Raw genomic sequence first — 14,205 nt, forward strand, 5'->3', positions numbered from 1 at the left:
ACACAAGCATAAAAAGCCAGTTTTTTAAAAAAAAAAAGAAAAAACATTTGCCTTGATATCACCAATATGGCAACCATGTTACTATCAACAATCACTTATCATGAACCATTACCGCAGGGGTGCTACAAAGCCCAAAGCACGAACTGCCTTGGGACAATTTTTTTACAGATTGCACGCCAGTGAAGGGCAGGGACCAGAAACAAAAGTGGGTGAAGCAACCAATGCAACTCTTACATCCTAGCCATGCAGAAGTCAGAGGCACCCTCTCTCCATCCAGGCAAGCAGCATTCTCACAGTTCAAGGATACATTCCAGACAGACAGACACACTCAGGGTGGGCAAAGAAAGGGCAGTGAAGGGTGGGGCTGTCCTTTAAAGGATTCTCAAATAGCACATGGCTGGACATTAAAGTCAGGTGAATAGACAAAGAGTTTGGGTGAATCTACGGGAGAGAACAGGTAGAATATGCAAGCAAAACCTTGATTCATGCACAATTTACCTTTTTAGCCACTGATTGTGCAGAACTGACAGGCGTAGATGAGACAGTAGTACTGCTAGCAAGCAGGCCAAAGCTGAAGTTTGGCAAAGATGACGTACTGATGGGCAAAGAGATTTCTGGTAGCACTGGCATATCAATTTCCTAGAATGGAACAATGATGCAATTATTTTCCAAGTTCCACTGAAACCTACATTTTAGTTCTACTCAGCCTATTTCGGCAGGAAAAAATGAAAGCAACCCAACAAGTAATGAAACTGTTGTTGACCTTATCAATGAAATCCTAAAGAACTAAAAACAACAACAACAACCCCACACCAAAAGTACATACAGGGTAAATAAAAGCACCACAATAAATGAAATTTGGGGTGATACAGGATTTGACTGTTTTATAGCTCATGTGCCCTCCTATACCTGCAGACAGAGCCTTCCTCAGTAATAGCTAAAGCAATATACCATGAATTGTACCTATGTCTCAAAACATGGGAAACCCGGCCAGATGGGTGGAGTATAATTTTTATTATTTATAAAAACCTAGTGAGCTACAACTTTCTGCTGCTGTAATTTGGTGCTGATTAGCGCTATACACAGCCACACCCAGCCACCTTGCAGAGCGTGCCTATATCATTAGAATATTTCCCTTCCTCTTCCATTCCTAAATTGGAGTATTAACCCTGCATATAAATCCTATACTCTGCGACAAAGCAGAGCATAGGCTTGGAAAGCTGTTTAAATCTAATGGACAGTATTCTACTAGCGAGTCCTGTCAGTACAAGAATTCCCACTTGTGCAATAGAACTTTCACCCCTCCTCATCCTCCACAAATCTGCTCCAGAAGGTTGGGAGAAGTCGTGGAATAGGTTTAGGGGAGCACAGGAGGAAGGTGTTCCATTGCACATAGAAAAATCCTTGGGCTGCTGAACATTTGCCCTATGTTGGATTCCATCCAATGACTAAAACACTAAGTTTGTCCATTCGATCAGGATGTGACTAAACAGCTTTGAAGCTCCAAACTACTCCATAAACGAGTACAGTGGTACCCCGCAAGACGAACGCCTCGCAAGACGGAAAACCCGCTAGACGAAAGGGTTTTCCGTTTTGGAGGCGCTTCGCAAAACGAATTTCCCTATGGGCTTGCTTCGCAAGACGACAGCCCATAGGGAAATCTCCGGGACAGCGGGGAAGCGCGTCTTCCCCACTGTCCTCGGACCTCCTCCCGCCGCCAGGCTTCGGAAGGCTGCTCCGAAGCCTGGCAGGGGGGCGGAGAGGTTTTTAAAAAACCCCGGGACAGCGGGGGACTTCTCCGCTGTCCGGGGCGATTTTAAAACGCTGCCGTCCCGGGGGAGCAAAGTCTTTCGCCCCTCGCCCGCCTTCAGAAGAGGTCCTGGACCTCTTCTGAAGGCGGGCGGGGGGGCGAAAGACTTTGCTCCCGCCTGCCTGCCTTCCCGGGAGAGCGGAGAACGCTCAGCTCTCCCCGACGGCTTTTGAAGGCAGGCGGGGGGGAGCAAAGACTTTCGCCCCCCGCCCGCCTTCAGAAGAGGTCCTGGACCTCTTCTAAAGGCGGGCGGGGGGCGAAAGACTTTGCTCCCGCCTGCCTGCCTTCCCGGGAGAGCGGAGAACGCTCCGCTCTCCCCGACGGCTTTTGAAGGCAGGCGGGGGGGGGGGGGGAGCAAAGACTTTCGCCCCCCGCCCGCCTTCAGAAGAGGTCCTGGACCTCTTCTGAAGGCGGGCGGGGGGCGAAAGACTTTGCTCCCGCCTGCCTGCCTTCCCGGGAGAGCGGAGAACGCTCCGCTCTCCCCGACGGCTTTTGAAGGCAGGCGGGGGGGGGGGAGCAAAGACTTTCGCCCCCCGCCCGCCTTCAGAAGAGGTCCTGGACCTCTTCTGAAGGCGGGCGGGGGGCGAAAGACTTTGCTCCCGCCTGCCTGCCTTCCCGGGAGAGCGGAGAACGCTCCGCTCTCCCCGACGGCTTTTGAAGGCGGGGGGGGGGGAGCAAAGACTTTCGCCCCCCGCCCGCCTTCAGAAGAGGTCCATGACCTCTTCTGAAGGCGGGCGGGGGGCAAAAGTCTTTGTCCCCCCTGCCTGCCTTCCCAGGGGCTTTTAAATCGCCCCGGACAGCGGAGAAGTCCTCCGCTGTCCGGGGCGATTTTAAAATGCTGCCGTGGGGGGGGGGGAGCAAAGACTTTCGCCCCGCCCCCCAGCCTTCAGAAGAGGTCGGGGGACAGATTGTCCCCGGACCTGGTCTGAAGTCGGTTTCCATAGGAACGCATTAATTGATTTTCAATGCATTCCTATGGGAAACCGTGCATCGCAAGACGAAAAACTCGCAAGAAGAAAAAACTTGCGGAACGAATTAATTTCGTCTTGCGAGGCACCACTGTACTTCAATTTCATTCATGCATACACATTGTTCTCTCTCTCTCTCTCTCTCTCTCTCTCTCACACACACACACACACACACACAGTGTAGTTGAACAAATAATCTTACCTCCTCTTGTGCAGGTTTTGATACATAGTGGACACCTCTTTCCCTTCTCATTTTGCCACCACCAACTCCTACTGAAGGGGGAAGCCCATTGGTTGCAGAGGAACTGAACCTGGGGTTTGTGACGCTGCTGAAAGAGAATCAAATATATGTTATATAGCTTTTCGGGGTCCTACAAACAAAGTAGCAACAAAGGATGTATATGCAAACTGATAATAGTGATATATCAATATATATTGGGGGGAGGGGATAAGCAATGCTGCCCAAAATGGCAAAGTGGCAAAAGTTAGCAAGCGGGGAAAACGAAAGCAAAAAACGGGGGGGGGGGGGATTACAGCTGACTTGCTGAGCTGAGCTGAGCTTAAAGGACCAGGGAGGAAGAAAGCAGATGTGATATCAGCAGCTAGCACATTCACATTAAGCCATGGTTTGGCACAGTGTTAAATGTGAACTTCTGTTTCCTAAGTAAAAACAGAGAAGAGTCTTGCGGCACTTGAAACACTGACTGCACTTCTTGCATTTCCTTTTCCTCTGACCTCAGAGCCTTCAAATCCATGCCCTAGTGTGTATATAAACTTGAAGAATTGTATTGCGAATGAAGTGGATTCTAATCCATGCCATACTAGCACTGTAGTCTTCAAGGTGCCACAAGACTCTTTACTGTTTTCGCAACACAAAACTAACACAGCTACCCCTCTGGAAACGTTTTACATAAACATATCTCTGTTATTATGCCTATTATTTAATTGTCTCCTTTGCATAAGGGACAAATGAACAGGGTACTAATGAAAAACCCATAAGAGCAATTATAATATGTCTTTTAGATTTAGGATATACATCACATACCTTTCTGGTGATTCTATCTTCTGCTCTGCTGCCAGATTTTTCTCTTGTACTCCCTGTAAAGGATAAAAATATACTTTAGGTTTTAATTCTTTTTTTCTGATTCGCTATTCCTAAAAAAAAGAGAGAGACTAAATGTTGGAGCATGTAACAGGAAGCCACTGATCCTTGTTTACGCAAATGCCTTTCTCATGTACACTTAAGCTTTATATGGCTTTTTGCAGAAGTACTCCTTTACTGCCCCCTGCTGCCTGAAGTTATCCAAATAAATCTCTTCCACCACAAGCTGTATTTCTTATGAGCAAGGTTCATGTGACAATGCCTGTCTACAGCAATTACCTACTCCACAAAACATCCTGCAGGATCACAGAGATAGGGCTAGATCCAATAGCGGCTCTGCAGTAGTGGAAGCACTTCTGCAAGGTAGGACACTTGATTTTCACCAATTCCCTCCTACCCAGTGCAGCCCTGTTTCCCCCAAATTTCTGGTCAGGGTTGGGAGACCCTCCAGAACTGTATGGGTAATGGTGCAATGGGCTGCAATTGGTAAGGGGGGCTGGCAAGTTCCCCTGCCTTTCACAAACAGAAGAGCTTCCACTAGTGCAAAGCTGCCATTAGATACAACCCTCAGTAAATAAGCAAGTTCGTTTATTTTCAATAGGAAAATTAAGTCCCTATGATTCACTATAGGAGAATGAACTTAATTTCTCAGATACATTCTGAGATACAAAATGCAGAAAAGGGGAAAAGAATTTCCCTTTCAAAAACTTCTGCCAACTTAAAAGCAAGCTAATGTGGTTTTTGCAACTTGAAATATTTGTACAACATCTTTAGTAAATCTTACCCATGTCATACTCCATGAACTACTCAACAATTATGGGGTCTTTTGTTCTAGGTTTCTTCCTCCTCCCTCCTTTTCATTTTTTTTAAAAATACATTTAACCCTAATCCCACCAGGAGTCCAATCTACCACACTGAAATAAATGGAAAGGTAAAGCTGCAAAACGCCTAAGCCCTTTCTGTCCTCAGCAAGTTCTCAAAATAACCTTGCATTTTCTCTGCATTATAACTTTCATTTTTTGTAGTTATATCACTTAAAGAGCACTGGCTTATACGTTTTCAGTTTCCATAAAATAATTCTGAACATTTCTGTGTATACCCCCCACAAACCAAACCCTATTACTAAGAACTGTTCAACCCCAGGTGTAAATTTTATCCTGGAGGTTAATTCTGCAAGTTGAGTTTATCTTGATGCAGGAGTCTGCTTGCATAGTGCAAAGCTGAAACACTGGATTCTAGTTTGTAAGTAAAGTAAAATAAAGTATAACAACAACAACAACAACAACAACAACAACAACAACAACAACAACAGGCTACTGGGGTTCTTTGGACTACTGTGAATATTTAGTTTTGAGGATAGTATTTCACCTATTCATCTCTCCCACTTTCTCCTCTAGGGCTTCCTGATAGTCAAATGAGGAACTACTGGACTACTTTGGACTACTGTGAATATTTAGTTTTGAGGATAGTATTTCACCTATTCATCTCTCCCACTTTCTCCTCTAGGGCTTCCTGATAGTCAAATGAGGAATTTCAAGGTAACATTGTGCCCTAGAAGCTTCTGTGTTAGACTGTGTGTTTGGAATGAGATACCAGTAAAATGTCCCATTCCCCCCCCCCCCCCCGTGTTGAACTAGATTAATTGTGAAATCAATTGTTAACTTTTTATCCAGCTACAACTTTTAAAAGGATCCACTGGAATCCCAGTTATCAGACTGATACTGTCAAAAGGAAGTGTGTGAGCGTTTAAACTGTAAAGCAGCCACTGGGGTGCCCCATCAGATCAGGGTGTGATGGTATTGGGGAAGAGGGAGCTTGTGGTTAAAGATGGTGTAGAGTCAGCAGCTTTGAAGTATACATACCTTATGGTTCATCTCTATTCTCTGTCGAATCTTGCCTGATTCGGTAGCAGATGGAAGAGATGGTTTAAAATATTGTGAACGACTCATTGACAGTGGAACGGTCTTCGGAGTCACAAGCTTCTGGACTGGAGGATAATGGGATTCAGCCTTTAAATGAAACAGTGTTGAATTAATCAAAACCAATCTGAATAAAGCTGGGTAATGCTATGTATGTATGTACACCCCCCATGTCAGTACATGAAAGGTGGTTATGCACATGTTTCAATGGTCTTGAACAAATACAAATGCATCCCTTATTACCAATTTTATTTAAAAACAAATTGTGGTTACCTAAGACTCATGAAATGTTCCCATTTAGTTGGGGAGCTGCTAGGAAATTTCTGCAAAGCTTGCCATCAAGAGGTTAACTGTCAGACCTGAACTGAGATGTCTGGCAAGAAAATTAAGAGTTCCAGAATTTTCTTTTGCAGAGATAAGCTACATGTATGGCTTTTTTGTGACAGTACTCACTAGTAAAGTTTCGGCACCTTCTTTTCTTTTTTGCTGTAATGTCAGCCATGTTGTGCTGACACTCATGGCACTGTTATCAATACACGAGTACCAGCTCCTCTATTTTTATTTTATTTTTACTAAGTAAAGCCCTGCCTTTGTGTATCCCTTTCACCCTAAAACTGTGGGAAGGGAAGTCTTCAAAGCCACACTAGTGAAACGGATCAATACCTGAATTCCTGTTTTAGAAAATGTCTACTTCTATGCCTGGGAGCAGATGGTGTCTTGGGTCTCCCACCGCGGAACGGATACAGCTTTTAATACAGTGAATGTATTTTTACTGTAGGAAAAGAGAATACTGCACTTCTTGTGCTAAGTTCCTAATCTGCATGAAGGGTTTCCTCCCCACCCTGGAGAAGTGTTTCTTACTATTAGAGGGAGTTGCGGGGGTAGTCTCAGGCTGTAGGGCGGGGTTTCTCAAACTTGGGTCCCCACTGGGGATGAAAGGAGCTGTTTTCCAACAACATCTGTGGACCCACTGTTGAAAAACCCTGCTGTAAGGGTCTCAGTCAGTCTAATTGGGTGTGAGGATGCCCATGTTTGATCTTGCGTCTTTGTTGTCAATGGCTGCTGTCCCTTTACAGTGGCACCACTGGTTATGTACTTAATTCATTCCGGAGGTCCGTACTTAACCTGAAACAGTTCTTAACCTGAAGCACCACTTTAGCTAATGGGGCCTCCCGCTGCTGCCGCAGCACAATTTCTGTTCTCATCCTGAAGCAAAGTTCTTAACCCAAGGTACTATTTCTGGGTTAGCGGAGTCTGTAACCTGAAGCGTATGTAACCCGAGGTACCACTGTATTATCCAGGAGCGTTCAAGCATCTCTGGAGTTATTCCCTGCTTGCTGCGTCTGGCTGGAGAAAGCTCTCTTCTACACAGGATGGCAGTTAAACATCTGATTTGCATAGCCCTGTCTGTTGGGAGTGAGTGGGCGGAACTATCTTTTCAAAGGTAAGTAAGTTCCTTTTCTACAGGAGATGGATGTCATCACAAGTCCAACACACTGCTTTCAGATGTACTGGTTTTAGACAACATTTTAAGAAGGTTTTTAAAATCCTGGCATTCTACTAATATCTCTTCTGCACATTTTGATTGGTGTAAGGAGTGGGTCATGTGCACCAATTAGGTTAGGTCTATAGGAGAATCTGATTTCAGGTGCTGACAAACTAACATCATCATGGTCAACTTTTGCAATTCTATGGACTTTCCACATGAAATAGAGCCTGATGGGAGTGTGCAGGTGTGAAAGGGAGTTGTATGCAGACACCAGGCTGGATGCAAAGGTTCCTTTTCATAGATTGAAGTGCCTTGGACCAGCTGTTCTACTAATGGAAGGGGAAAATTCCCTCCAGTGCTACTTTCCCCTCTGCTAACATCAGTGGCATTTCCAACACCGTTTTGCAAGGTCCCACCAACCCTCCTGAGAAGCTGACGGCTCAGGAGGAAGGAAAATCCAATACCCTTTTGTGATTTTTCTAGCAGATCCCATCACCATTATATTTATAAACCAAGCCTGTGATTCTTAAAGGGTGTGGCACACCATACTGGTGGGGCAGAAGAGGACGGCAAGCGTGGAGGGAAGATTCAAGGACAATCAAGGAAACACTTACAACATTTCAGTGTCGTATAGGATAGTATCAAAATATATTTTTTTAATTTGCAGAATAGATAGATAGATTTATTTTCAAGATGAGAGCAAGAGCACCAAGTGATACTGAGGACAATCCTTCTTGTGTTTCCCAATGTATTTCTCATATATATATCAGGATGGCTTGAGGAAATTTTTATTCTGAAAGTGTGGCCCAGTGAAAAAAAGTTTGAGAACCATTGAACTAGACAAATGACTACTATCTAGTATTAATCCAACATTGTAGTGCTGTATTCAAGAAATGGCAAAACGAGTCCAATTTTTTGCTTATCTTTACAAGTAGTAATGATCTCTCCCCCTGCCCTCTACAATAAAACTGGTTTGCATCTAAATATTATTTGTTCAGAAATAGTGACAAAAATTTTGAATTTGGAAAGGCTATTTTGATGGAAGTAGGCCCTGAAAGTAATGTGCAACTTCCAAATGATGTTCACTATAAAAACTCAGTATCACTGTTTGAACAATTCAAGGCATTAAAAACCAAGTTATAATTATCTGATTAATGTAGATAAGTTCCAGACTGAAGACACAGGTCTTTAGAATACCAACTGTACAGACATCTGTAACTGTTTTACTCAAGAAATTAAGTGGACTGTTGACAGCCCACTCATTTTGGTGGCAAATCACCAGCAAACCTTTCTTGGCCAAGAATTACTGCTGCCAACCATTTACTACAGTATGAATAGACAATTCCTCTTTTTTTACTTAATGACAGCTGGGTACAGAATTTTCTTTCTGACATCTCTAGTTTCTGTTGCCTGTTAGCTAGTGTTCCATGTTTTCTGCACAAGTGTGAGTCAACAACCTGCAAATTTAAGCTGAAATAGTGCTTGCTTATACTTGGCCAATCCTGCAAATAAATGATTTTTTTTAAAAAACTGACTTCTTTAGGTTCTACCCACTATTTACAAAGAGATACCGTTTCCTCAAGTCTGTTACACTTAGAGTAGGGCCTCCAAAATGGTATTTTCCCCACAATGATATCTTCAACAACTCTCATTGAGGACAGAAGATCTAGCAAAACCATGTGAAAGTTTTGCCTTATTCCGCTAACTTTAACCTTACATATGGCACCTCTAACATGTAAACATAAGCATCTTGTTTTCTCCTTGTTGCACATTTTAGTCTGGATGACACAAACACATCTGATAGGTATATTAAAGACAGAAGATATAGATGCAGTGCAAGTTATGAATTTATTCATCGACTACAACACTGGTTTTATAAAAGCTCAATTTAGCATTCCACTAACATTTGCTCTAGGTTCCAAATTTCAAAACCAAGTAAATGGATTTTTAAAAAACATAAGTAGGCAAATACCAGCAGCTATCTATAGTAGAATCCATAGGCAATTTCATGTCTGCTGCATATCAAACATAAAATATAAAACAGTTCTACACCACTTAGAAGCAACTAAGACATGGAAGTTAACTTACCCTTTTCCTTGGTGAATGGAAGTCAGTGATATTCTGCATACTTCTTTCCGCAGGCTGGAAAACAAAACACCCAAATTAACAAGCGTGATTAAAACAACAACAACTCCATGCATTAAAAAAGTTTGAAGACTAACTTACAGATGAAAATGAAGAAGATGGGATTCTTTTAGCATCCTGTTGGAAAAACAACAGCACTAAAGTAAGTTAAACCATATGTATTCAAAGAAAGAGTTTGCCTAATGCAATACAGGATTAGAAAGCTTCATGTTATGTACTGAATAAATAACATTTCAAAGAGAGAAAATTACCGCTATTGGGCTTGACATCTTCTCCAGAGACTGCAGGATGCGCCGTGCAGTAGAACTTGTCACTCCGTAAGATTGTGCATTCACTTGCTTGGCTTTCATCTGCCTTCTTACTGGTGTCTTAAAAAACAAGATTATGGATGTTATATTGTGTGATTTGAAGCTTTGGGTCTACACACTATTACAGTCAGTTATCATGTTGATCTCCAAAGGTCTAGAAGGGATTTGGAGAGAAAGGACTCAAATATACTCAACGTGGCCCAGGTAGCCTAATGAGAGTATTTTCTGTAGACCTCATACATATTAATATCCATCATATATACATTATCAGTGAACATGGACTTCAGGTGTTTCAGAGAGAACAGATGACAGGTCCCTGCCCACAAAGAGTTTACAACTTATAGTTGTTATGCCCTCACACAATGCAAACTCAAGTTTCACCATGACACATTCTTGCAATGCTTTATTGTCACATCCAAATTCAGCAACTAACCTGTTGGTGGGTGGTGACAACACAGAGTTTCTGGCTTGACAAGCACTCATTTCTGTTTTTTAAGTAGCCATAATTTAACGTTACGCATGAACCAGAACAGGCCGAGATTCGTTTGTATTCCAGAGCTGCATCACTAAAGTTATTGTTACCAAAACAATGAAATACTTGTATGCATATACTATGGAAAGTACAAAGTGAAAAGCTCTATCAGAATTATTAATATAAGTAGCTTCTTCTTTCACATCCTCCATAGATCACCAGCATTTCTGTTACCTGATAAGGAGTAATCCGTGCTTTAGACTGCCTTGCTGCTGCAGCTGCACCACCATACATGGTTTTTCCAGGATAAAATGGAGAATTCCCAAGCTGGCTTGTCTTAAAAGCTGATGCATTACCAAGTGACTGCAAACACACATTGATATCTAATTAGCAAAATGGATACAGAAGTAACATAGTTAAAGCAAACGTTGTGCAGTACTTACAGGGGAAAGTGCTCCAAAAGCAGACAGATTAAAGCCAGGCTTTTTAGAGCTGGTGGCTGAATGCTGAGAAAGGGAGACAAGTCTTTCACTCTCCGAGGACCAAAGAGGTGGTACTGAAGCAACTTTTGAAACTGTTATATCTAAAAAGACAACATGCGTACACAACTGCATCAATGCCTTATTTATATTATAAAATAGTGATGATTAATACTACGATAACAACAATATTAAAGTTTTGTCCCCCTACATTTCCCATTTTGCAGTCCAGAAATTCTTTGAAAGAAACTACACTACTTTTCTTTATCTAGCTCATGGAAAGAAGGGAGGGATGGAGGGAAAGAGGGGAGGGATGGAGGGAAAGGAGGAAGAAACTGAGATCTATGGAGGTTTTCTCCCCTCTTCCTTTCCCAAAAGGAAAACATATATAATTTAACAAGTGGGAATTCATGATACATGGGTCTTAACAGTTCTGATCTAGTAGGTTTTCCACACACACCCTGGCAAAAACAACAACACTGGCCCTTAATGGTGTATACCATTCCAATGGGCTTTTAAAAGTGACTAATTTCTTTCTCCAAGACTAGTTTGTGATGGCTGACTCCTGTTGTTACTGTGTTCTTTTAAAAATATAGTATGTTTTATTAGTTGCTGCTCTCATCTGTTCCTATTCTTAATCGTGTTTCATGTTGTTTGCAAGCTGCTTTGGGGGTCCTTTGGGTGAAAAATAGCATAGATATATTAACACACCTATTTGACTCTCTGCATCGAAGGACCATGGGATAACTTCCTTTCCTCATACTCTTTTGCCTCTCCCCACTCCCCCAAAATAACATTGCATTAATAACATCAGTCTTAAAATGCACAGTTAATATCTGCCATTTGTGCACCATCTCTTCTAAAGTGATGTCAGTATAACAAAACCTAGTCACGTTATGGAATAATCATACAAAAAGATCCTAATGATTCTGGTGAACTTTGTTACCTTTATCAGATGCCCTCGAAGAAAAGCCACTTGTAGTTGAGATGTTGTCATCATCATGCTGAGAGGTAGAATCTTTCATTTCTTTCCCAAGTGAAAGTCCAGAATTACTAATTGGAAATGCAGATGATGTGGAGGGTTGACAAAGTGGAGTTGGGGAATCCAAGATGTTGAAATTAAGATGACTCCGGTGGAGAGAGGGTCTTGTTAAAATATCTGTGAAGCTTAAACCAGATCTACTTGTTGAGGGCTCTAAAGAGGAACAAAGCAGCAGAATCAGAATTATCTTAAGTTGCAGGTATGCGTATGGAACACTCAAAAGCTATTTACTATCAACACTACTTCTATTGCTAAGCTTCAAGCGTAAAAAATAGACGATAAGCTAAATTTAACTTGTGCCACATACATGTATGGTTTCATCTATCCATCTGAGAATAGCTACTACATTTCTTCCAAGTACTACATTACTACAACACAATATAAATGATAGCACTGACAGTGAAACATTAGTTGCGACGTTAAAAACAAAACAAAAGATGATCCTGGGTATGCCAATCTAGTGCTTAAATAGATTCCTAATAATAACAACAGAATATTTTAACCTGACAAGTTAAATCTGAAATGCAAGGAATACCACCCTGAGTAATTTGAAAGCCACAAAACAATTGTTTATCTATCCATGTGTAAATAATTATAAAAATATTTTGCTACAAGTTCAATTGTATCAGCTCTCTAGATTATAAACTGTATTTACTCACCTATCTCTGGGAAAGGGAACTGCATGACTAACATTTTCTCTTTCCAATAATCCTAGTGGTAGGCTATTAGGCTGTCTGTCACTGTTTTTAATGAGGTTTTTATTACTGATGTTCTGCAATGTGTTTTTAAACACCCTGGAATCTTTTGATAAAGGGTGGTATATAAATTGAAATAAATAAATAAAATAATAATAATATAAAAAAGAGGCTACCCATCCAATGCAAAGAGTTACCAGTTCAAAGCTTTGGTTCCATTTGGAAATATATATATATATATTAGTAGTGATCAATGGTAACCTTATCACTTAATTGTTGGCGATTAAATTTTTATTTCACAGCAACATTTCAGACTAGGAGAATGGATGAGAACATGAAAGAATAGCACTTAAAAATCTCTCAGCTTCGGTTTGGATGCCAAGACCCTACCGTGCAGAAGTTACTGAACATCTACATCAACTTTTTGGTGGGAGGGGGGAGTGGTAAGGCAATTAGAGATGCACATCTCCTTATCACACAGCAGGATCATATATATTGCACTGAATTTAACACACAAGACAGGGATCGAGTTTGTTCATCTCTTGCCATACTAGGTATACTAAAAAATGTTTTAAAACCCAAGGATTAGAATTGAATCCTAGTGCAATGCTTAGAATGTTGGTCTCAAAAAACAGTGCATGGTAATGCTAGTAGGTAAAATGGTGTTGGCCAGAACATTGTGTCCAACATTTCACAATAATGCTGAAATAACACACCCCAGAGCAGGGTGGGCAAGATTTTTGGCAGGGGAGGGCAAAGAAGATTTTTATTTCTCCCATTATTTCTGATCTTTAAAAAAACTTTTTAAAATGCTTTATTATTCATTTTCCATATATATACAACATGTAGTCATCTTCATTTCAAACAGTCTAATAAAGATAACAATGTTCACAAAAGATAAATACAATTTCAACTATGTATTTTCTACACGAACCTATGACTTCCCATCCTCTCCATATTTTCTTTTATATTAAGCATCTTGCTTTAGCTTATCATTATTGTTTTGGGGAAATTCTCTTTTCTATTACGATATTGTTTTCCTTCGTATGTACTATTTACAGACATAATTCAAAGGCTGTAACCATGCTTAAGTTACAGCTGCTTTTCAAATAATTCTTGAAATTATCCCATTCTAGAATGAAATCCTGTTTGGGCTTGTCTCTGATTCTTTCCAAAAGAGATGGTAAATCCGCATATTCTGTCAATTTGAGTAACGGTTCAGCTCTAGTAGGGAGTTTGTTCTTTTTCCAGTATGTCGCAATAAGCACCCTCACGGCCGTGGTTGCGTACAAGAAAACTTTCCTTATACCCTTGGGAATGCCATTATTTCTGATCTTATATTGACATCAGGTCTCAACCACCTGTCAAAGATGGCCTGTGGAGGATGCGTAATTATAGAGTTGGATTTAACCAGGCAGGACTGAAAGACCTGCTCATCAGCTGATGGGGACAGGGAAATATATCCTGCTTTCTGCAAAGATCGAGCATGCATGCATGCATGCATTGTTCCTCACAGGGAACAGGAACTTGCAAAACTAAAACCCATCATCTTCTGACGTCATCTGCCCATCAGATTAGGAGATGGGTGTGGTTTTAAAAATGGCCTTTTGGAAGAAAATTTGAACCCCTGGCAAGCTAAGGTTGGCCAGTAGGTTGAGGTTCCCTACCCTTGCACCAGAATATCAAGGGGTCTGTAATTACTCTCTTTTAACAGAATATTTGACATATATAAAATAGCATCCCTCAGTTTGCAGTTAAGAAAACCATTAAAATGTT

The 14,205-nt window shown here is 41.4% G+C and overlaps 1 protein-coding gene and 1 long non-coding RNA gene across 10 annotated transcripts in view; one reads left to right on the forward strand and one right to left on the reverse strand.

The window, feature by feature from the left end:
- NUP153 (nucleoporin 153) overlaps window positions 1-14,205 on the reverse strand; it is a 43,977-nt gene that overhangs the window by 18,443 nt on the left and 11,329 nt on the right. For 5 of the 8 annotated variants that reach the window (XM_077933276.1, XM_077933272.1, XM_077933270.1 and 2 more), the window contains 10 exons: window positions 11,639-11,887; window positions 10,657-10,796; window positions 10,448-10,576; window positions 9,685-9,801; window positions 9,515-9,550; window positions 9,377-9,430; window positions 5,743-5,889; window positions 3,824-3,876; window positions 2,981-3,107; window positions 499-639 (listed from right to left, as the gene is read on the reverse strand). In XM_077933276.1, coding sequence (XP_077789402.1) covers window positions 499-639; window positions 2,981-3,107; window positions 3,824-3,876; window positions 5,743-5,889; window positions 9,377-9,430; window positions 9,515-9,550; window positions 9,685-9,801; window positions 10,448-10,576; window positions 10,657-10,796; window positions 11,639-11,887 — 1,193 coding nt within the window. Of the gene's footprint in view, window positions 1-498; window positions 640-2,980; window positions 3,108-3,823; window positions 3,877-5,742; window positions 5,890-9,376; window positions 9,431-9,514; window positions 9,551-9,684; window positions 9,802-10,447; window positions 10,597-10,656; window positions 10,797-11,638; window positions 11,888-14,205 lie in introns of all 8 variants that reach the window. The other 3 variants (XM_077933271.1, XM_077933274.1, XM_077933275.1) reach the window with 3 other exon arrangements.
- On the forward strand, window positions 7,255-12,941 carry LOC114600890 (uncharacterized). Of its 2 annotated transcripts, none has more exons than XR_003707688.2 (3): window positions 7,255-7,336; window positions 9,430-9,575; window positions 12,732-12,941. It is a non-coding gene; the product is annotated as an uncharacterized LOC114600890 (long non-coding RNA). The 2 variants fall into 2 exon arrangements; XR_013394012.1 differs by lacking the exon at window positions 12,732-12,941 and adding an exon at window positions 10,428-10,523.

Source organism: Podarcis muralis, chromosome 8, assembly GCF_964188315.1.
Source record: "Podarcis muralis chromosome 8, rPodMur119.hap1.1, whole genome shotgun sequence".
Lineage (NCBI taxonomy): Eukaryota > Metazoa > Chordata > Lepidosauria > Squamata > Lacertidae > Podarcis > Podarcis muralis.